Here is a 22962-nt window from a genome sequence, read left to right on the forward strand (position 1 = left end):
TATATTTTTTACTGTATTGCTGAATAATTTGCTAAATGCTTTTTTAAAAAATTGTCATCTGTGTTCATAATAACTTCAGGTTCTTCTATTTTTTTTTTTTTCTCTAGAAATGTCTTTAGCTTTAGTATTAGGATAATACTAGTGCCAGAGACTGCATTGAGCATTATTTATTCCCATTCAATTTTCTAGAAGAGATTGTATAAAATTGCAACGTAACTATTCTTTAAGTATTTGACAGATTGATGCAGTAATACCATCTGGACCTAGAAATTTGCTTTTTGGAAGCTTTAAGATTATAAATTTAATTTCTTTAATGGTTATAGGATGACTCAGATAATCTGCTTAATCTTGGAGGCACCAGTAGCTCATTTCATTTCACCATCTGCCTGGTCAGATCTACTTTTTGACTTTCAATAGACTTTTCACTTTTTTTTTGAATAGAAGTCTCACTCTGTTGCCCAGATTGGAGGGCAGTGGCTTGCTCATGACCACCGCAGCCTCTACTGGCTGGGCTCAGGTGATCCTTCCACCTCAACCTTCCAAATAGCTGGGACTACATGCGAGTGCCACCATACCTGGCTAAGTTTTTGATTTATTGTAGAGAAGAGGTCTCGCCAGGTTGGTCTGGAACTCCTGGACTCAGGTAATCCTCTTGCCTCTGCCTCCCAAAGTGCTTGGATTACAGGCGTAAACCATCATGCCCGGTTACCTTTTCACTAGATATTGTGTGTGTGTGTGTGTGTGTGTGTGTGTGTGTGTTTGTGTGTGTGTGTGTGTTTAGAATTTTCATGTGTTCTCATCTGTAAAATGGAACTACTTCATCCTCTTGTTATCAATCTTAATTGAAAATGTATGTAAGGGCATAAAATAGTTAATCTCTCTAAAACGGATTTATTTCTTCATTTGTTTTCTTAGAAAGCTACATTTATGTATTCCATTGAATTATGACCACTTTTTTGGCTTTGTTTTTGTTTTTAAATCAACTAAACAAACAGGGAAGAAGTCAAAATGTCAAAAAGGAAAAAAAGTAATAGAACTGATTTCTTTTTGGTTAAAATTTACTTTTATAAGCAACTATTTTGAAAATTTTGCTCTGTATTATCATTTATCCAGTCTGAGTCTAGCTGGTGTTAATTATGAATGCTATAAAATATTGCATAAAAATCAAATTGGCTGCTTTTATAAGTTCTTTATTCTGAGAGTTGATTACTTTTCTTTAAAAGAAAGCCCATGAAACAAATGTAGGTGCCAAGCTTTGAATTCATTCTTTACTCAGGCAAAAGATCATGTAGTGGAGATGACAATGATGCTAGCCTTTTCTTTTTTAGCATGTTGTTTCAGGAAACATGTAGTTTGCCCCCTTTGATCCAATTTCTAGTGACCTAAATCCTGTGGTTATACAATTTTCAGAATCTTCAACTTGATTCAGTTCATTGAATTTAAAGCACCAAATGTATGTCAAAGTCCAAAGTTATCATCATAGACTAGGCTACTTTGGTAAATCATTGTATGAAAGAGATTTCTGAAAAGATCTGGAAGGATGCCTTGCTGTTTGGAATCAAATTTGTACCTAACTTTCCCTATAATTTTCCTCTGGTGTATGTCAAGTAATGACTCAGGTTTTCTTTACATAGTCCTGCACAGTGCACACTAGGCATGTTAGTAAATTTTGTTTTCACAGAAGCAAGTAGCCTTGCACTTTTCCTGGAGCAATTCATGCTCGCAGCCAGCTGTTTTCTTCAAGGACTCACAGTTACTAAGAAGATCTTCATACTCACAACTATTGGCTGTAATAAAAACAGATTGGTTACTTCATTAGCATTTTTTCTTAGTGGGAGCAAAACCATACATTCAAAGTTCATGGGGAGGGGACAGGAGTGGACAAACAGATTAGCATCTCTTACACTATGATGACCATTCATGTCTTAAGGGACATATGAGGTGTCTTAGTTGTGCTTTTTTTTTTTAAATCTGGAAAAAATGATCCTTATTGGTGGAAACAGATGTAAAACAAGGGCACTATTATCCTTCCTTTTGATGTTTCTATTTGGATGTCCCTTGAGGGCCCCAAGGTCAATAAATCTCAAACAAACTCATTATACTAGCCACAAGGCGGACAATTCTCAGGTATAATCTCCCTGCATTGCTTCCTCAAACTCAGGGAACTGAAATGCCGACTACTCAGCATTAAGCCATTAAATTAAGCCAGAGAGTGGAGTCAACCTGAACAAAGGCATTCAGGTTTTTCTCTCTTTTGACCAGCACTTACGCAGCAGAGGTTACAAACATTGACTATTCCACTTTCTGTCTCTCAAATCTGTCCATTTTTTGTCATTTATTTTGCCACTACTGTAGTAAGGACACACTTCTTAAAAAGTTTTCTATTTACAGGTGACACATAATAATTGCACATATTTTTGGAGTACAGTGTGGTGGCTCAATACATGTATACATTGTGCAATGATCTAATCAGGGTAATTAGCACATCTATCACTTTAAACACTTATTGTTTCTGTGCGGTGACAATATTCAAAATCCTCTCTTCTAGCTATCTTTAATCATATAATTATTATCTAAAGTCCTGTTTTGTCATAGAATATCAGAACTTATTTTTCTTTTTCTTACTTTGTACTAACTAACCAACATCTCCTCATCCTTCATCTTCACTCATCTAACTCTCCACAGTCACTGGTAATCACTATTATACTTGATACTTTTATTAAATTAACTTTTTTAGATTCCACCTATGACTAAAATCATGTGGTATTTTGTAGGAGTGGAGATATCTCTTCAGCACACGGATTTCCTTTCCTTTGCATATGTATCTAGTAGTGGGTTTGAGGGATCAGATGGTAGTTTCATATTTAGTTTTTTGAGGAAATTCCATACTGTTTCACATAATGACCATACTAATTTCCAATCTCAGCAACAACATATAAGAGTTTTCCGTTCTTTGCATTCTCACAAGCATTTGATATTTTGTCTTTCTGATACTAGTCATTCTAACCAGGTTGAGATGAAATCGCATTGCAGTTTTTATTTGCCTTTTTCTGATGATTAGGGATGCTGGACATTTTTTCATATTCAGGTTGGCCATTTGTTGTTGTCTTTTGAGAAATATCTATTCAGGTATTTTGTTCATTTTCTTTTCTTCTACTAATTTTGAGTTTGGTTTGTTCTTGCCTTTCTAGTTCTTTGAGGTGCAAATAGATTGTTTATTTGAAAACTTTCTACAGTTTTGTTGTAGGAGTTTCTTCCTATGAAATTTCCCTCTTGGGAGTGCTTTTGCTGTATTCCACAGTTTTTGGTATGTCATGTTTCTGTTTAAATTTCCTTTTTAATTTCTTTATTGAGTTATTGGCCATTCAAGAGCACATCTATTTGTACTGCTTTCAAAGTTCCTCTAGTTATTGACTTCTAGTTTTATCCTATTGTGGTCAGAAATAAGATATTGATAAAATTTCAATTAAAAAAAATTGTAAGACTTGTTTTGAGGCCTAGCATGGTCTTTCTACAGAATGTTCTATGTACTGATGCAGGAATGTGTATTATGCAGCTGTTAGATAGTAGTTAAATTCTAATATTTCTTTGTTAATTTTCTGTCTGAATGGTCTGTCCACTGCCAAAAGTAAGATATTGAGGCTTCCTACTATTATTAAATTGTTGTCCATTTCTTCCTTTAAGTCTATAAATAGTTATGTTATATTTCTGGGAGATCCAGTGTTGGGTGCAAGTAATTATAATTATTATTTCCTCCTGTTGCAGTGAATTCTTTGTCATTACATAATGGCCTCCTTTGTGTCTTTCTTTACAACTTTTTTCACTTAAAGTCTATTTTATCTGAACTAAATATAGCTACTTCTGATTTTTTCTTTTTGGGTTTTCATTTGCATGGAATTTCTTTCTCCATCTTTTTACTTTCAGTCTATGTATGTCTTTACAGATGAAGTAAGATTCTTGTAGGCAGCATACAATTGAATCTTTTTTTATTCATTTATCTACTCTATGTTTTTTAGTTGAAAAATTTAGTCCATTTACCCTCAGAGTTATTATGAATAGGAAAAACTTACTACTGCCATTTTGCTACTTGTTCTTTTGTCATTTTCCCCCTTCCTTATCTCTTTCTGCTTTCCTTTGTGGTTAAGTGATTATTTTCTGGTAGTAGACTTTCATTCGTTGCTTTTTATTTTTATTTTTTAACATACTCAGTTAAAACTATCACAGAAACAACAGAGTACCATATGTTCTAACTCATAAGCGGACCTTGAACAATTATCATAATACTATAAGAAACAGATTAGCAGTAGTGGGATTGGCAGCTGAGGGAAACCACCAGGGGAGGGCGGGGTACACATCATCAACAAGGGTAACTGAATAATGAACATTTGTATACCTAATCCTGAATTGTACCCTACATCTTTAAAATAAAGAAAGAAACAGTTTTGCTTTGTGGTTACCATGAGGCTTACAAAAAATCTTACCCCATTATCAAGTTATTTTAAACTGATGATGACTTCAACTTTGATCACTCACACACACACTAACACACACACACACACATACACACACACAAAACAAAAAAAAGTTCTACACTTTAACTCCGTTTCCTTGAACAATATTTTGATTTTTGGATGTCTGTTTTCATATTTTTCTATTGCCTGTTCTCTTATCAAATTGTTGTAATTATTATTTTTACTAGTGTCATATTTTAGTCTTTATACTAAAGATATGAGTGGTTTACAACACAATTGTTGTATCAGAGTACTTTAAATTTATCTGTATACTTATTTTTACTAGTGAGTTTTATAGTGACAGATATTTTCTTGTTACAGTTTAGTATTGGTTTATTTTGACTAAAGAACTCTCATCAGCATTTCTTTATAAGATATGTCTTGTGGTGTAGAATTTCCTCAGTTTTTGTTTGAGTAAGTCTGTATCTTTCCTTCATGTCTGAAGGATAACTTTGCTGGATACAATACTCTTGTCATGTTTTTGTTTGTTTGTTTAGCCCTTTAATATGTTACTCTACTTCATTCTGACCTGTAAGTTTTCCACTGAGAAGTCTGTTGTCAAATGTATTTAAACCTCTTTACATGTTATTTGCTTCTTTTCTCATGATGTTTTCAGGATACTGTCTTCATTTTTGATTTTTGAAAGTTTGATTATTATATGCTTTAGGGTACTCTTATTTGAAATGAATCTGATTGGTGGCTTTTGACTTTTCTGTACTAATTTATATTTTTCTCTATATTTTAGATTTATATTTTCTCCAGACTTAGAATGTTTGATTTATTGTTTCTTTGAGTAAGCTTTCTTATTCTCTGCTCATTCTTGAATGTCAATGATTCGTTCATTTGCTCTTTCGATGCTTATAGATTTCATAAGTTTTCTTCATTTTTTTGTTCTTTTTTTCTCCTCTGTGTATTATCACAAACCCTGTCTTCAACCTCACTGATACTTCAGTTTCATCAATATGCTATTTAGATCCTTTAATGTATTTTTCAGTTTTTTAATTTGTATTTTTCAGCTTCAGAATTTATGTTTGATTTTTTGAAAAAAATTATTTCAATCTTTTAAAAAAATTTCTTTGATAAATTTCTAAATTGTTTCTCTGTGTCTTACTGACATTTGTTGAGTTCCTCAATACAGCTATTTTGAATTCCCTGCCTTAGAGATCACACATTTACATCTTTCCAGGTTTGGTCACTAGTATCTTATTTAGGTCATTTGGTACATCATATTTTTCTGAATGTTTTCAAGGCTTATGGATGCATCTCAATATCTAGGCATTAAAGAATTAGGTATTCCATTCTTCACATTCTGAGCTACTTTGTACCTATTCTTCTTTAGACAGCCTTCTAAGAATCTGAGGAAGACTGACCATTGGGGTTCCTAAGACTGAAGTCTCAGCTCTAGAGAGTGCCCTAAACCCAAGTTTACTGTGATCTTGGATAGAAGAGTGGTATGGTTAGGAGACGGGTGACAGCTATCTTCCACAGCTAATGCTATGCTTTGTTGCATCAGAAGCCCATGGCCTCCCAGACCAACACAGTGTTATGTTCTGCCTAAAACCCACACCATGGTCTGCCTGTCACTAATATTTATTTGAGACTCAAGGCCATTTTAGTCAGTCAGTGGTGATGCAGGCTGCAACTTGAATCTGTCTCACTGGGGCAATGAATTTTCTTCTGCTGCTGGGGCAGATGTAGAGTCTCCAACTATGTGTACTAGTCTGAATTCAGAGACTGGGTTTCATCCTGGTGTTGTGTTTTGTTGTAGTAGGCTCAGTACTGGATTCCAAGGCAAAGTCTCCCACATACTTCCCTCTCTTTTTCACAAGTGAACAATGTTGTTCATCATACTGTGTTGCCTGGGGCTTAGGCGAGGGATGATGCAGGTAATCCCATGGTTGCAACAATTAACACCATGCTGAGTAACCTGAAACCCACAGCTTCCCAGACCAGTGCACCTGAGGCCAGAAGTTGCTATGCCTACCTCCTGCTGACATTTATTCACAGTTGAAGGTTACTCCAGTTGGTTGGTGGTGATGTGGGCTGGGACTCAAGTCTGTTCTACCAAGATAGCAGACTTCCTTCTACTGCTGAGGTGGATCTAGAAATGTTCTCCATGGGTTCTATCCTGAAATCAGGGGCTGCAGATTTTGCCTAATGCTGTGCTTTATTATGAAGGATCCACACTGGATTACAAGGCAAAGTCCCACATACATATCCTTCTCTCTCCCCCAAGTGAACAATGTCTCTCCGTGCTCCCTGGACTGGGGGAAGGGGTAGTATAACCATTATGAGATTGTCCTTCCTATCCCCTTCAATGCTTCTTTTCTTATTATTAGGTTAAAACAGTACTGCGACCTATCATCTTGTGTTCTTAGCTCTTGTGAAAGTATTTTTCTTGTGCGAATAGGTGTTCAAATGGATATTTCCATGAGGGATGATCATGGAAGGGTCTTATTTTGCTATCTTGCTCTTCTTTAATCAATTTTTTAAGTAAAATTTGCTTTTAGCAGTTTTATAGCTGGCTTCTATTTGATCATTTCTGCATACTATAGCTAAATAGTTCTTTATAAAATATGACTCTCATCTTGTCACTCTTTTGTTTAAAGTATTTCAATTGAATGCGCATTGCTAATAGAATGAATTCCAAACTTCCTAGCATTCAGCAGATGTATAAATATTCAACTTTTTTGTTTTTAGTTGATATGTAGCTTTATTGTCATTAATATTCTTATTTATAGCTATATAATTGACTTGGAAAAAATGTTAATGAAAGATAAATGCATTTAAATCATTCATAATGATTTTAATAGATGTATTCCAACTATAAAAAGCCAAATATTTTTACTTCTATTTATGACAATGTTTAAAATCAGATATATTTATTTTATATTATTCTTTTGCAAAGATATGTTTGTGGTTTCTGTGGGCCAATATGACATATAGATTGGATTTTGTCATCAATATGTGCACAAACTATTAAAATAGGGCAAAGATCATTGATTGAGGCAAACACCATGATCCTAGCAACACTGTAGAAAAGAAGTGAAGAAATTATCAATGATAAACTCATTAGCACAGATAAACAGTAATATTTGTTGTAACTGTGTAGACTGAACCATAATGTGATCTCACACCTTAGTTTTATACATTTTGATTCCTTTAAAATACTTTTGATATAGTGATATTAAGCTCTGATAAAATGTACCGTTTACCAGAAAGGTGTATAGTTGATATTAACTGGCTCTACATGGTCATAAAAACACATTGATATTAGATGGTCCATTATTACATATGGTAATATTCTTTTTATTACAAATAATATATAGGTTACTGCAGTGCATAAAATATTTACTTAAATATACTTTGTTGAGTGCTTTTATTTTACTTTTCTATAAATACATGATCTAAATTAGTTACTTTAAAGGATATCTTAAATTATTTTTTTAAAAAAGAAAATATCAGTTCTTATAATAGCAAATTAATCACTTGAAACTTACTACATAGTCCTTTGTCACAGTTACCAGGGCAACTGGAACAAGGTGTTCCTTGTTGATAAGGAGTATTCTTTTTATTCACATTATTGCCTCTGAAATTTGAAATAAACAATGTCAAATATTTTTCACTTTTCTGTTTAGTTTATGCTCTAAGAGAGGCATCAGTAGTCAAATATACATAGTTATGCAGTGCTTGTTGTATGTCAACAAAACCAGAAAAAACTGTAATTCCCAGTGTGTAATTCAGATAATTCAAATTAAGAAAATGCTGCACACATTGACCACCTCCTTGACCATAATTCCACAGGCTGAACAACTGAAATGGGATAGTTAGAGTTTAAAGTTTTTAGAGTATATTGCAATATGGCAGCACCTTCTTCATCTCCCAGTAGTCCCAGTCAAATCGATAGTACAGTACACCCCAAGCATGCTGGTTAGGGGTAAAACATATCCTCTAAAGACAAAGATGATGATCCTGGGGTCAGTAGATTGCAACAGGGAAATAAATACTCAATATTATAACATAATTTAATATTTGAAAGATAAAAATTCATAATTTTTCTAATAAGAACTACAAAAATATATGGCTCCAGCAAATGATTATTCTTTTAGATGAAGGTAGAAATGCTTAAGTAGTTAGTGTAGTCAGTGCATGTGTTTGGGAGGCTGTGCTGAGGAAGGTTTATGAGTTTCTAGAGGTAGCATGTATAAGATGTTTACCAAAAAAAGGAATGTTAGTTTAAAAAATTTTTTTAATAAATACTAATATCCTGGGTATACAATGATTAACCTATGACTCACTTCTTATCATTATTCTGCTGTTCACACAATTTATTTAAAAATATATGGAAGTTCAAATCTCAATAGTACCAAGTGGGGCAAGGGCTTAAAGCAATGTGGCTAAATCTCAGCCTCCCTGCACAGTTGTAGCTGAGTATGTGCAAACACTTGGAAAAAAACATAAAACAGATATAGTATTCTGGAAGTTCTATCTTCCCTGCTTTCCCTTATGATTTACTCTAACTGTCACTTCTGATATCTTGCTACAGATGCTTCTATTCTGAAGGCTGGATAATGAGTTTGGATACATTCTCCTAAGGCCTTTCAATTCTCTCGACTTAAGTATGTGCTTCAAGGAAAATGTTTTTGGAGATCATATTTCTCAAACTGAAATGCTATATCACCTGAGTTACCTACAGCATAAAAACAAATACTGTAGGAGGCTTGGTTATGAAAGCCCCCGGGTTCACCCTCTGACCTCTGTGGTAAAGAATTTTAAACATTAAAAAAATTAGAACAGATAGGCTGTGGTATCATCAATATATCCAAGCAATTTTTTGTAGATTATAGTTAACATATTATTTGATGAAAGGTCATGTTTCCTGCTACAAGTCAAGACCTTACAATATGGTTATGGAGTTTTCTGTCAAAAATTCCAAAGAGCATAGATTTAAGATGGTACTTTTCTGTGTTCTAAAATATATAAAAGGTCTCTTGAAAAGCCATTGAGATGCAAATGAATAAATCATTTGTAATGGTAATTGTGTGTGTGTGTTGCGCGCGCGTACAAGCAGGAGTAAGTATATTTGAGCAAAAAGGGGCAAAATTGCAGTATATTTTCCTATATTTACAATCTCACCAGCATCCCTTGCTTAACTATAAAACACCTACACTGCTAGAGTTTGAAATTAGCAAGAACTGATGATACTAAATCTAGATAAATACATATTATACATGCTCGTGGAGTGACCCTGAGCTGAGGAAATGCCAACTGAGAGAAAGACATCATTTTATAAATAAGATGTGAGAACTTCAGCTCTTATACTTGGAACTGAGAAGTTGGTCTTCTCTCCGAGAAGCTGAAAATGTCTCAATCTTAATAAATTCCAAAACGTTTATTTCACTCCTTTTCTGAAACATATCTTTTAATCTGGTTTAAGATACGAGATTTTAAAACAATATTTTCAAGTGGAGTTATTGCCATTAAACTCTAGAGTATACTTACGCAGGACAATATTGGCAAACATAGTAGTATTTTAGACTTTCTTGATTGGGACAGTAGGCAATTCCACATCCAACACGATAAGATGAGTACCACACAAGCTACAAGTCCATAAGGGAATAAAAATATGAGAGCACATTAGAGAAGAGGAAAAAATATTTAAAAACAAATAGTAGCAAATATAAAACTGAAAAAGGTTACTGTTGTAGTCTGCAACCTTATACCTTATAAAATAAATTGCTGAATCAAAAGTAATAAACTTTTAAAATAGTAAATGCTCATGTACATTAATCACTCTATCCTTTATAATGTAGTATCAATAGAGATGTAGTATCAATAGAGAGTATGCTTTCCTACCAAGAGGTTGGCAGACCTTGGACTAAAATGACAGCTTTAGATGAAATACAGTCAAATGTCAAGACTGTATTATACCTATCAGGTTGTTCCCCTAAATTAAACATTGAACTTGGTCATCATTTGGAGAAGTTTTTTATATTGGAGCATCTATCTCAGAGATATTTTCATCCCTTCCTCTTACCTGAGTATAATGTCCAACGACTGCACTGGAACTCTTTGGTCCTACACCATAGGTAAAATCTAGGCTCTCATCATACCAGCTTTGGATTGCATCTGACCAGGAAGTAGGATCACTTGACATATAGAGATTCTCACCACACTTTGTACCTCACAAGGAACAGATCATACTTGAGAAAGCTCATAAAATATGCAGTGGTAAAAGAAATTGATCACACAAACGCAAAGATGCTACAGGGCCCAATGGTTGCCAACTCTTGACTAATACATAAGGAGAGTGTCTCAGTCCTTCATCAGCTACACAGCTGATTAGAACACAGAACACCTAACACACTGAGTCTGGCCTGAACATTAAAACTTTGAGTTTCTACTTTTGAATTGTCAAAGATTCATTTACTTGCATGCTCAATTCTTCACAAGAACACAATACAATCCTACAATCTTGTATTGTAAGATTGCTAAAGACAGCAACCAACTCTTGTATTTTCTCTGTACTTGCAGTATTCACTAGAAATTTTTCACATATAGCACCCTAAAAAAGTATATAATTTTGCGTGAAATTTGAAAAAAAAGGCGTTATAGGCAGTTATCAACAATCCCAATGAAAAGTTAAGCAAGAAGTGCCTTACAACCTAAAAACATTTCATAAATTATTCACTGCTTTCAAATCGGGATTGAATATAGTGTGTTATTCTTGACAATGTAAGTAAATATTTTATGTAAAGTTCATGTGTATAAGTTTTTTTCTCTCACTTTTATAATCCTCAATGTGGATTTTTTTTAGTCTAATATAGTAATCTATGCATTGCAGGCACCCAGTCCATACAAAATATTTGGTTACAATAAACAAAAATATAAGTTAAATATTCAAAAAACTGATTTTATATAAATTTTGAATATTATAGATTTAATATGTTTTCAAAGGCTAAAATTTTTAGACAAAGATTCAGGAACAATTTAACACAAATTCAATATATTTTATCAACAAAAAAATAGATTTCAAAACAACAAACAGTTGCATAATATCCCCAAAAGGTCTGTAAGTTAAAAATCAAAAAGCCTGGTTAAGGATTTCTAGTATAACGCTTAAGATTTTGTTCTTGGATAAGTCATGTTCTTTTCAAATCCTGGCTTTCTAATCCTTAAAATTACAAAAACAAATACAAAAACAAAAGATACATAGCCTGCTTTACTTATGAACTGGTTGAGAGCAGCAAGTGAGATACGGCATGATAAATTATTTGCGTAATATAAATAATGAACAAGTAAAAAATTCTTATTGTAATTATCCTTCTATATGAAGATATTTTGACTTAAAAAACAGCAATATAAGTAACATTTATTCTCAAAGTCTTCTTCATGCAATATCTTCCAATGGCCTTTTATTATTTTATTTTTTCACTTATTCAACAGGTATTTAACTAATTTACATACTGGTTTTTCGGTCCTCTGCATTACTGTGTTCTAAAGTGCACTTATTTGCCCACTTTTGGGCATTTGTTGTTGCTTCTTTGTTCCATTCCTAAACATCACAAGAAAATAAAACACAACGATTTAATCACAATAAAACATACTTCACAACATGATTTGAGGATTGATTTGTGATACTTTCAAGCTTCTGTAGATGCATTATCTAATTATTATTGCTATTGAAATGTCTTTTTGTTATGGTTTCTTTTGTATGTGTCTTTATCTATTCCAGTGCCAGTTTACACATGAAGAGATGTCCACAGGTAATGCATCTAAAAAGCAAAATATCTAAAACATTATCTGTTTATGATAGCATGGCAGCCACACCTAGGATTTTTAGTTATAGTTCTAGTCTAAATATTGATAAGCGTTAAAAGTATTCTAATTATATTTAATAGCAATAAACTGGCCTAGATTATACCAATTCCATTTGTAGCCTACTACTTTCATATTGAAAATTCATGGCTTTTAGAGACTGTGCTCTGGGAAGTGAGCTTTTCTTTATAATAAATGATACTGATCCTGAAGGAAAGGAGATTTTCTGGATTTTACACTAAAAAATATAGTGAACTAAAAAATGTAATGGCTTCATAATGGATGCCAGAAGAATTGTCTTTGAATTCTTCCAAACTTCCCAGTCTTCCTAACTCAATAACCCTGTAAACTTGGCAAGTCATTTAATCATTTTTAAAACAAAAATAAGAAATATTGTCCTGTCTATATAACAGATAAAGTAAAATAGCAAAATAGAGAGAGAAATTGGACACCACAAATTTAAGAGATGTCAGTGATCAGCTGCAAGTTCCTTCCACAGTATTTCACAGCCCTTTCCTTAGGTGACCGTTCTTACCATCTTTAGCATATTGCTGGCTGGTGGAGAGACTTCCTTCCTTAGTTCATTGTGTTTATTTACAATCTCCCTTTGCACTTGTGTTTGGGTGGTTAATAAAGCAGTAAATGCTGGATCCTAAAAGAAAATACGTTTAGAATTATTTTTTAACATTTTTGGAAATTGCATATAATAATGAAAAAAATTCACTCAGGGGAACAAAGATTACTTTAAAAAATGCATGACATTTAGTTATCATGTTGTATTGAATGAATATTAAAATACATTTTAGCTGTTAAGCATTGTCTTTGAATCTGAGCCAGGCATATGTCTTTTAAATAGGAAAGTAGTAGGAGTTTTGAGAATTGGGAGTAATTCATAGCAATGCAAACTAAAAATTTATCTGAGGTCACAAATGCCAACTTTTTGTTTCAAGGGAGGTTTTAATGTTATTTTTACAGGCATATGAGTAATAATATTTTATAGTCTCAAAGATACATATTAGGAACTTCACGACATATCCATTTATATTTGATAGGTTGCAATAAGGTGGGGTAAGGGTGGAGCCCATGATTCACCTTAGCCTTTAAGAAGCTTGCATTGACATGGTCTCTGCAGTTAAGGAAAGAATATTTAGGCCCAGTTAAAGCACATGCCTCACATTCAGTTCTCTAGTAAAATTATTATACCTATTTTCTAGCAGATTTTACTGGGTTGTTTAAAAGACAGTTTTATGATACTAAAAAAAAAAAATCTTCAAGGCAATTTGGAGGAAGCAAATCCATCTAATAAATGGATTATTTCTGACTTTGTTCCTTTTAGTTACAGAAATGTAACTGATAAGGTATTAAATCAGGGGCTGATATTTTTTACTTACCTTTGTGACTGTGTGTGTTGAAGGTTAGGGAGTGTGGAAGGGAGGATTAACTCTAGGGGTTGAATAGGGTGAACCAGAACTTGTGGTTCAAAGTCTAAGACAGCTTAAATTTACACGAGTATGATGTTATAAGGAGATAAGCAAGATTTTGACATATAAGTCTAAAAGGACAGGGCTCCTTATTTAATTTTATCTGACACCTTGAAAAAAGTTATTCTTCCTTCTTCCAATACTGAAATACCTCAAGAGCCTTCAAATACTGCCACTATAGGTCAGACTATATTTGATTGCCAATATCTACCAAATGTTCATTTTTCTTTCCTGTTTTTATCTTCTTAAGAACAGGGACCCATAGCAAATGCCGTTGTACCAATAAAAATGGCACAGTTTCTGACTCCTACATTAGAAAGGATATGCATGTTAAATGTCAGTAGAGGCCTATCTCTGCTTTATACAAAGCATAAAATAGCATCCCTGGATATTTCCTATTGACTTCAAAAATTTGCTTAAAGTAATTTCATTTCAAAACACATACAAAATTTGTTTCTGAGAAAAAAGCAATTATTTCCTGCTTTTTACTTCATCTTGCTTTATAGATAAAAATTATACTAATAATATATATGGGCAGCCTCCTTGGGTCCCCTCCCACTGTGGGAGTTTTCCTGTCCTCTCAACAAATCCTGGTTTCAAAAACAAAACAAAACAAAACCAAAAACCAAAACCAAATGAAAAAAATAATATATGCATTTTATGAGTATTAATAAAGCTTTATTGCATGAGTATAATATTAAAAAGTATTGAGAATAAAATGAATAAATATGTATCTGTTCTATTTTGTATTGGATAGATAACATTACATAAATAATTATAATACCATTTAATAACAGAACTGATTTAAGTAATCTACGACATAGAGGAAGGAGAAAACAATTCTGGCTCAAGGTCAGGAAAGGCTTCACAAAAGGAAATTCTAGATTGGAATTCTGAAAGATTTTAATAGTGTTTTAGGCATCTTGAGAAACAAAAAAAATTATTCTGGATAGAGTATATGTAGAACATCTGATCAGCAAATATTTAGTGATGCCAAAGACCAAATGACATCTCACTATTTAATAATTTTATAAATGAAGTCAGGAGATGGGCAAGAGAGGTTAAAAGGGATTGAAAAGGGTCACAAAAAATATTTTTGGGAAATATTTTTGCCAAAACAGCAAGTCACTTGAATAAAGCTCTAGGTGATGAATTAATTGTCTGCACATTGATAATTTGATTATAGTAATACAACAACTATATTTCTGAATGCCAAATGAGGTCTGAACTAAGTGTCAGAGTTCTCCAATCTGAGAAGTTCTAGCTAGTCTAGCGTGCGCAGAGTTAAAGGAGTAGGTGAGAACAAACAGAATGACCAAAGCTTCTCACAGAGGTTTTCTGACCGGGATATTTACATTGTATGTGAGCGCCACACATTCCATCACTGAAGGTGCCTGACCATGTCCTGGGGTTATTTAAACAAAGTAACATGTTAGAAATAACTAGAAGATCCAACCTGCATAATGGACATTTGTATACTTAACCCTGAATTGTACTCCACATCTTCAAAATTAAAAATTAAAAAAAAAAAGAAATAACTAGAAGATCTAAATTCGAAGTTATCTTGAGCCCTTCACACACTAACTCTGTGAACATTAATAAATGAAACATTAAGACCTTTGGAGTTGGTTGTTTGTTTTGTTCTTAATTTTAAAAAGTCTAGTTATTTTTACACAACTATGGAAATTAAATGTGTTGATATATATGAAGAAGTGGTGCTAATTTAATATTATATAAATACATTGTTAGTTTTCTGGGGGATCACATGAAAAATGATTAAAATTAAGGAAATCAGAAGAGTTCTTGGGACTGGAGAGCTAAGATTAGTTTTTAAACCCACAATCACAGTGATGTCCATTAGAAACATGATTCAAAAGATATGCAATTTTAATTTTTAGGTGGACATATTTAAAAATTAAAAAGAAACAGATAATTTGAATAATATATTTGAGATGTAATAAGTTAAGTGATAGTTGCCCTCCCAAATATGTCCATGTTCTAATGCTCAGAATCTGTGAATGTAATCTTATTTGGGAAAAAAAGTCTTTGCAGATGTAATTAAGGATTTTGGGGATAAGATTATCCTATTATTCAAGTTGGTCCTAAATCTAATGATGACAAGTAACTTTATAAGAGACACATGGAGAGGAGAAGGTAGTGGAAAGATTGAGGTAGAGATTGGAGTGATGTAGAGACAAGTCAAGGAATGCCAAGATTTGGCAGAAGCCACCAGAAGCTAGGAGAAAGGCATGGAACAGATTCTCTTAGATCCTGCAGTGGGAAGGCTGTCCTGTAGATAATTGACTTCAGATTTCTGGCCTCCATAGTTGTGAGAGAACAAATTTCTGTTGTTCTACAGTCACCAAACTTGTGATAATTTGTTACAACAACCCTAAGAACCTAATGTATTTTGCAATTAAATATCCAAAATGCTATCATTTCATCATGGATTCAATATAAAAAATTAATGAGATCTTTTCTACTTTATTCTAAATCTTTGAAATCCCACACTTGCAAGACATCTTCCCATTTAAGTCTCATTTCAAGTGCTCAGTAACCACATGTGACTGATGGCTGCTATAAACATACATATACATATTGCATGGCCTTGGTCTTTCTTCTCAGTAATCACATTAAGTGCTCTGAACCACCAGTGAGAACTCTGACATCCCAGATACTCTTGCCCCTTCCAATCTGGAAGTAACTTGCTATTCCACAAGGTTGCTAGATAACTCTGAAAAGATTTTCCATTTTAACTTTACCTTTCCTTCAGTGGGTAAAGATGGAAGCAGTACAGACACCAGAAACAACACCACCGGTAATAAAGCCATTGTTGAAAACTAAGTCAAAGGAAACAAAAGTCAGTGTTGAAATAAGTAATACGAGAACTACTTTAAGAGGGAGAAAGCCATTGTGATGATCTTGGTTATCTAAAAGATACTATGATCTCCAAATTCAATAATAATGTAAAAAGAGAATTGCCCTATGGTAACAGTAGAATCATCATATAGTCAATCTTGCCTCTGATAGGGATGATAAAAAAATAAGCTGAAGAACTTGACTGATGCTTTAATAGAGACTAGGGATTATCTGTCTGTCTAGTTCTGTGGCCCATACTCATCAAAAAGAAAATGTGGAGAAAATAGATTCCTTCATAGTTAATTATGGTACTAGCATTCATTATTCATTTCAGTTTTGGAGGGGAAGTTTATTTTCAATGTGCACCAGCTCTTGATTTGCTATTCTCTATGAAAAGTAGAACTGTTTTTCCTTTTGTGAACACCAGACCCTAATTGAGATTTCAAGGTTGTGATTACACAGACATAACATTTTATTAGTAGTTATTTATTTAACAGAATAATTGAAAGTTATTTTCTTTCTTACACTTGAATATATTTTCTAATTTCCTTACATGGAAAAAATACAGATAAAATTAATGTATTGAAAATATGGCTTGCTCAATCCATGATTTGGTACAAATGTTGTTTAATATTTTTACTTTCTATCTATCTATCTATCTATCTATCTATCTATCTATCTATCTATCTATCTATTTTGAGTTGGAGTCTCACTCTTGTTGCCCAGGCTGGAGTGCAGTGGCACGCTCATGACCACTGTAGCCTCGACCTGCTGGGCTTAGGTGATCCTTCTTCTTCAACCTTCCAAGGATCTGGAACTACAGACACATGTCACCACGCCTGGCTATCATTTTCTTTTTAAAACAAACTCAACATTTTTTTGCCTATGTTGTCCATTCTCAATATGTCAAAACATTGTAGGTCCTTTAGATTAAGCAACAAGATTACCTAGTTTAGGAAACACTCATCTTCTGGCCATTAGTCACGTAAATTATTTACTTTATATATAAAAGTAAGGCTGCCTTAATTTGTTTTCTTTGCATGGGCCTGGCACTCTCATATTCTTGGAGAGAAAGATAATCCCAAACAATTGATCTGTGGTAATTTTTAGGCTTCACTGATTTGTAAATAGTAGATAATTGATACTGGTTCCATGTATCTCATTATCCTTGATGTGGGAGAGGAATGAACATTTATTGACAATTCATGGTAGAATATTATGCATAATTTCACTCTCACAACTTACTGGGTTTGACAATATATATTTAACAGTTGAAAACATTATGGTTTAAGAGTTAATTAACCTATGTCAATAGTAAGTTCTTAGATAATGTCAGAAATTAGTCTTCATCCAATTATGACTTCAAAGTTAATGCACATTGAAAGAGACATAGTTTCAATTAAAAAAAAGCAATCATGATTGCAGCACAATGGAGATCTTCTATTTTTATTTTAATAATTCCTTTATTAATATATAATTGTATTTGTTAGTAGTAGTGAGATCCTCATTATGGAGGCATATATGAATACAGTGTACCCAAACAGCCATACTTTTTCATTTTTCTATTAAAGATAGTTCTATTATGTTTGTTTTGAAATCACAAACATGGGTATTAATTATATTATTTATAGAATAAATGTGAAAATTTATCTAAAATTCATTAGTATCAAATTAATATTAATTTTTGTTCTAGTGCTGTAACTTTTCTTAACTTTACAAGAGTAAAATTAACTTGAGATTATTCTCAATAAAAATTATCAAAGTTTTAAAAGTCATAGATAAATTTATTAACTATATCACTTTGTGGCAACATAAAAATGATTAGCATAATAAAATATTCACATGAAAATAAATGAGTTATCACTTACTGTTGGTGCTCAGAGCAGGATGAAATATCTGCTATATCTGTAGGAAGAGTAAACGCAGAGAGCAGTTCAGAGCAGAATATATAGTATATGTTTGTTTTGGCAAACTCTAGCTGTGCGAGTAAATCTAAGTCAACAAGTTTCTGAAATGGTACTTTTCATACCAATAGCCTCAAATTTAATTGCCAGTGTTGAATAATAATTTTGCCATTATTTGCTTTTTACATACCTTTTAACATGAGATAAAGCATGCCCTCCTGCCCTAACAACTCTGTTCCTCTTCCTAGGCACATTAAAGTCTGGATGAGGCCTTTTTGGCCTAGTATTTCTAGATTGACTACCCAAGACTGATTAATTACTAAGAAGGTTACAGGTCCTGTCTTGTGGCTGAAACTCTCATAGTTCAACCTTCTATACTTACTCTCCTTCTCATTCATATTCTCTCTCTCTCTCTCTCAGACTCAAGTGATCCTTCTGCCTCAAATTACTGAGTAGTTGGGATTACGGATGCATACCAGAACTCCTGGCTAATTAAAAAAAGAAATTTATTTAGAGATGAGGTGTCACTACGTTTCCCAGGTTTGTTTTCTATGACTTTTACTTTCTAATTACCAACTACCTGCAGCTTATTGGTTAAAAGTGCAGTCTTTAAAAACCATCACCATCTCAGAAATCTACACTGACCTTCAATTTTTTCTTATGTAAAATGTGGATTATCCTGTTACAGGTTTGCTTTGTAGACTGGAAGGCATAATATATGTAAAACATTTAATACTCAAATAAATTATGCATATAATACTCAATACATGGTAATTATTAATACTTGTATTATTATCCTTTACCATGCTTGGCAATTTGCTGAGCTCATGAGATAGTTCCATAAATATATACTGTTTGAATGAATTGATAATTTTAGAAGTGCTTATGAAACTTGTTTTTCCTTCTAGGTGTCATAGAAAAAAAAATCAGTAAAATCTAATTAGAAATTCACATGTTCAAGGCCTGGTTCTATTATAGACTTTCTGACTAGCTTTAGAAAAATGATCTAAATCTGGGCTGTTGTATACTAATCAGGTCATTGAGAGCAATACACATGAGCCTGAAGATTTTGTATATCTCAGTTACTCACTGTATTTGCATTTGATGACCTACCATTCTAGAATTCAATAGATAGTGATGCCATATACTTCTCTCTGTATTTTACTATTCTATACCCTCGCCCATCTAAACTATAATCACCTTTGTTGCATCATTGAAAGCAATGGCACACTTGGTGAAAGCATATTCAAGGAAAAATATCTTCTCTATTCTTTATGATTATATTTTGTACCTTTAAGCCCACATTCCCACATAGTTGAAAAGTTGGCTACCATTTTTTCACTCTTGCTACTTACTAGTGGTGAAGTACTGTGTCCTTTCTTGTGTTTTAAGACCAGGATGACATGGTCCTCTCAGTGTTTCTACAGGAAGAACATAGTCTATGATTTCATAATCCTAGAACAGGGAAACAGAGAATATAAAATAAAGATATCTATAATCTGTCACAAGCTTGAAACTTGACGCAAGTATTTAGTACTGTTCCCAATAATTTACTGTATTTTATCTCATGATTAAAAACCATAATTTTCTTCTGAGGTCAGATTGCTTTTCAATGTTAAAAAGTATACTTCTAGCCGGGCTCGGTTGCTCAGCCTGTAATCCCGTGCCTTTGGGAGGCTGAGGTGAGTGGATTGCCTGAGCCCGCGGGTTCGAGACCCGCCTGGGCAGCGAGACCTCATCTCTACAATAAATCAAAAAATCAGCCGGGCGTGATAGCGCACGCCTGTAATTCCGGCTACTCGGAAGGCTGAGGCGGAAGGATCGCCGGAGCCCAGCAGGTCGAGGCTGCGGTGGCCGGGAGCGGCCACTGCACTCCAGTCTGGGCGACAGAGTGAGACTCCAACTCAAAAAAAAAAAAAAAGATTACTTTCATAAGTAGTGTCCCACACAGTGAGCACTGACTACATGGATTTTTAATTTACACCTTTATCTTTTTTAAAATTAAATTAAATTTCATTTTATTTTGTTTTTTTGAGTTGGAGTCTCACTCTGTCGCCCAGGCTGGAGTGCAGTGGGATGCTCCTGGCCACCACAGCCTCGATCCTTCTTTCAGTTTCAGCCTTCCAAGTAGCCGGAAATACAGGTGCACGCTACCACGCCTGGCTAATTTTTATTTATTATTGTAGAGATGAGGTCTTGCCATGTTGCCCACGCTGGTCTCGAACCCGTGGTCTCAGGCAATCCTCTCACCTCAGTCTCCCAAAGTGCTGGGATTATAGGCGTGAGGCACCACACCTGGCTCTTCATGGTTTTTATCCTGCAAGCCAATAGATGGCAACAAGTTCAGAAGAGTCAATAACCCCATTCTAATCATTATATACAGTTTCTAGTGACTGTATATTCAAAACATTAATAAAAAAACTAGATTAATTTCACACCTTTTGAAAGACCAGATTTAGAAGTGATTTTCAAACTTTAGCTATGATTCAGTGGGTCTTACATAAACAGAATGATTTAATCTTTAAAGAAGGCAATGGGTTTCAATAGGCTCATATTAGAGCAGGTGGAAAGTCTTTGATAGACTGGTGCTAAGCAACAAAACTGAACCATCAGTCTGCCTTGAACCAGATAATATGCCCTGGGGATGCCAGAAGAGGCATCAAGAAGGCTCAGAAGCTCCCTCACCTCATGGATCATTCCTTCCCCTATCTTCACCCCACCTCCTCACCGCTGGCATTTCTAGTTTCCAATCTGGCTCTAATATTTACCTTGGCTCCAGAGCACAGATCTTCCTGTAACAGGGCCGAAGCAGAGACTGGCTACTGCTGGCCTCCCTACCCCAGCTGTAACCTCCCCAAGCACTACGTGCGAGTGATGTCACATATGGGTGATGTCACGGGGTTTTATGACATCTCGCTAAGTGGGTTCCTCCCACTACTCCCCAGTCCGGATCTCGGAGACAATCTTGCACGTTTTCCGTCGTGAAAAGCGACGTTCTCTTTTCCTCATTACCACTACTTGGCTAGAAAACTAAAAGTTTATTTGTACACCTGGGCAGTACTAGGAGGAGCAGGAGGAAGAAGATAATATCAGAAGATAATATCAGGATTCAGAATGCTCACGGGGTAGCTAAAAAAGGAGGTGCTCTCTTTCAGACAAGAGCATCTGAATTAATGTCCTTCAGAATTTAAAGAGAGAATTGGAAAAGTCCACAGAGGCTGAAGTTTGCAGTGCAATGCCAGTGTGGTGCCCACGATGCTCTCAAGGTTACATATATCACGGCAGCAATTTGCAGGTTCACTCATAAACACTTCGTGTTCTAGCCTCTCGTCTTCCCTTGGCAACAGTTTAGTGGTCAGAAAATTCAAGAAGAGTAAAAGGAACAACCCCTGTAGGAAAATGCCCAGAAGTCTCGGTCAAGGGGTTTGGCTTCAAGTTTAGCAGCTACACCAGGCATTGGTTGAAAATGTGTTGCAGTTCACTAAAGGTCTCTCTCTATATATACAATGGATGCGTTTTCTGCTATGCTTAGATAATTTCAAAATGAAAAGGAATGAATTAGCTTATTACCTGATGAAGAAGGCTGGATCAAAACAAGTCAAGCCAAGGATTAACACCCATCACCCGCTGGCTCTCTGCACTCCATGCAAAAAGTGGCTTGGAATTTCTCCAACCCTTGAAACTCAGGCACAACTGCAGATGTAATAAACTATCACATTTCTTGCTGCTCTGTGCCATTTCCTTTTGGCAAAGCAATTTCAAGTGATCAACATAAGACTTTGTTTTAGTTCTCCTTTACTGCTTATTTCAGTTTGTGCACCACTGACTAAAAATTTGGAATTTAGAAGTCATTCTAGATAGTTTGTCTTTCAGTCAAAGTTCATTTCTGACACTTGGCTTTTATAAATATTTATAAAATTTGTCCCCCAATCTCTCATTCACTTCTATATTCATGTTGTTTTTTTTTTTTTTTTTTACCATATTTTGCCTAGGTGAATGATTTAATATTTTAAATACCCATATCCACAAAATAAGAGTAGCTGCTCACTTTTTTTATAAATAGGATTCCTTAGTACATTATTTTCTAGTATAAACAATTCATTCTTAACTCTGTAGTAGTCTATCATTTACTATGAATATCTTATTTTTCATTTTTGGGGACACCATACTTGTAATTATTTCTTGTTTTCATCATCACATGATAATAGAATGAGAGCAATTGTGTTGTAGTGCCATATATTGCTAGTGAGCATGTATTTGAGAAGCTGGCTATTCTTTTTCTTTATTATTGCTATGTCTCCTAAGCCCAGCAAATATCAATGCTGTAAGTGGCAGTTTGAAAATATTTGTTGAGTGAATAAATGTTGACCTGAGCTAGACTTTTAGGAA

General features: G+C 34.2%; 1 protein-coding gene across 1 annotated transcript; it reads right to left on the bottom strand.

Annotated features, from left to right (window-relative positions):
- Positions 1-1534: 1534 nt before the first annotated feature.
- CRISP2 (cysteine rich secretory protein 2) lies at positions 1535-21379 on the bottom strand. The gene is made up of 9 exons (XM_008071054.1): positions 21342-21379; positions 19929-20028; positions 16573-16650; positions 12865-12981; positions 11979-12066; positions 10549-10694; positions 10014-10111; positions 8012-8100; positions 1535-1787 (listed from the first exon to the last, which is right to left on the bottom strand). The coding sequence occupies exons 3-9, from the start codon at positions 16639-16641 to the stop codon at positions 1660-1662; spliced, it is 735 nt and encodes a 244-aa protein (XP_008069245.1). The 5' UTR covers positions 16642-16650; positions 19929-20028; positions 21342-21379; the 3' UTR covers positions 1535-1659.
- Between the last annotated feature and the right edge of the window lie 1583 nt (positions 21380-22962).

The sequence above is a fragment of the Carlito syrichta genome, unplaced genomic scaffold (assembly GCF_000164805.1).
Source record: "Carlito syrichta isolate Samal-C Ts95f unplaced genomic scaffold, Tarsius_syrichta-2.0.1 Scaffold314106, whole genome shotgun sequence".
Taxonomy (NCBI): Eukaryota; Metazoa; Chordata; class Mammalia; order Primates; family Tarsiidae; genus Carlito; species Carlito syrichta.

Excerpts from the sequence above, each read along its gene's own strand:
- CRISP2 (XM_008071054.1), bottom strand. The coding sequence starts at position 16,641 with ATGGCTTTATTACCGGTGGTGTTGTTTCTGGTGTCTGTACTGCTTCCA. Across the intron at positions 10,695-11,978 it reads TGCAGAGGACCGAAAAACCA|GTACAAAGTGTGGTGAGAAT; the intron begins GTATGTAAATTA and ends GTTCCTTGTGAG. Across the intron at positions 8,101-10,013 it reads GTTTGCCAATATTGTCCTGC|AGGCAATAATGTGAATAAAA; the intron begins GTAAGTATACTC and ends TTCAAATTTCAG.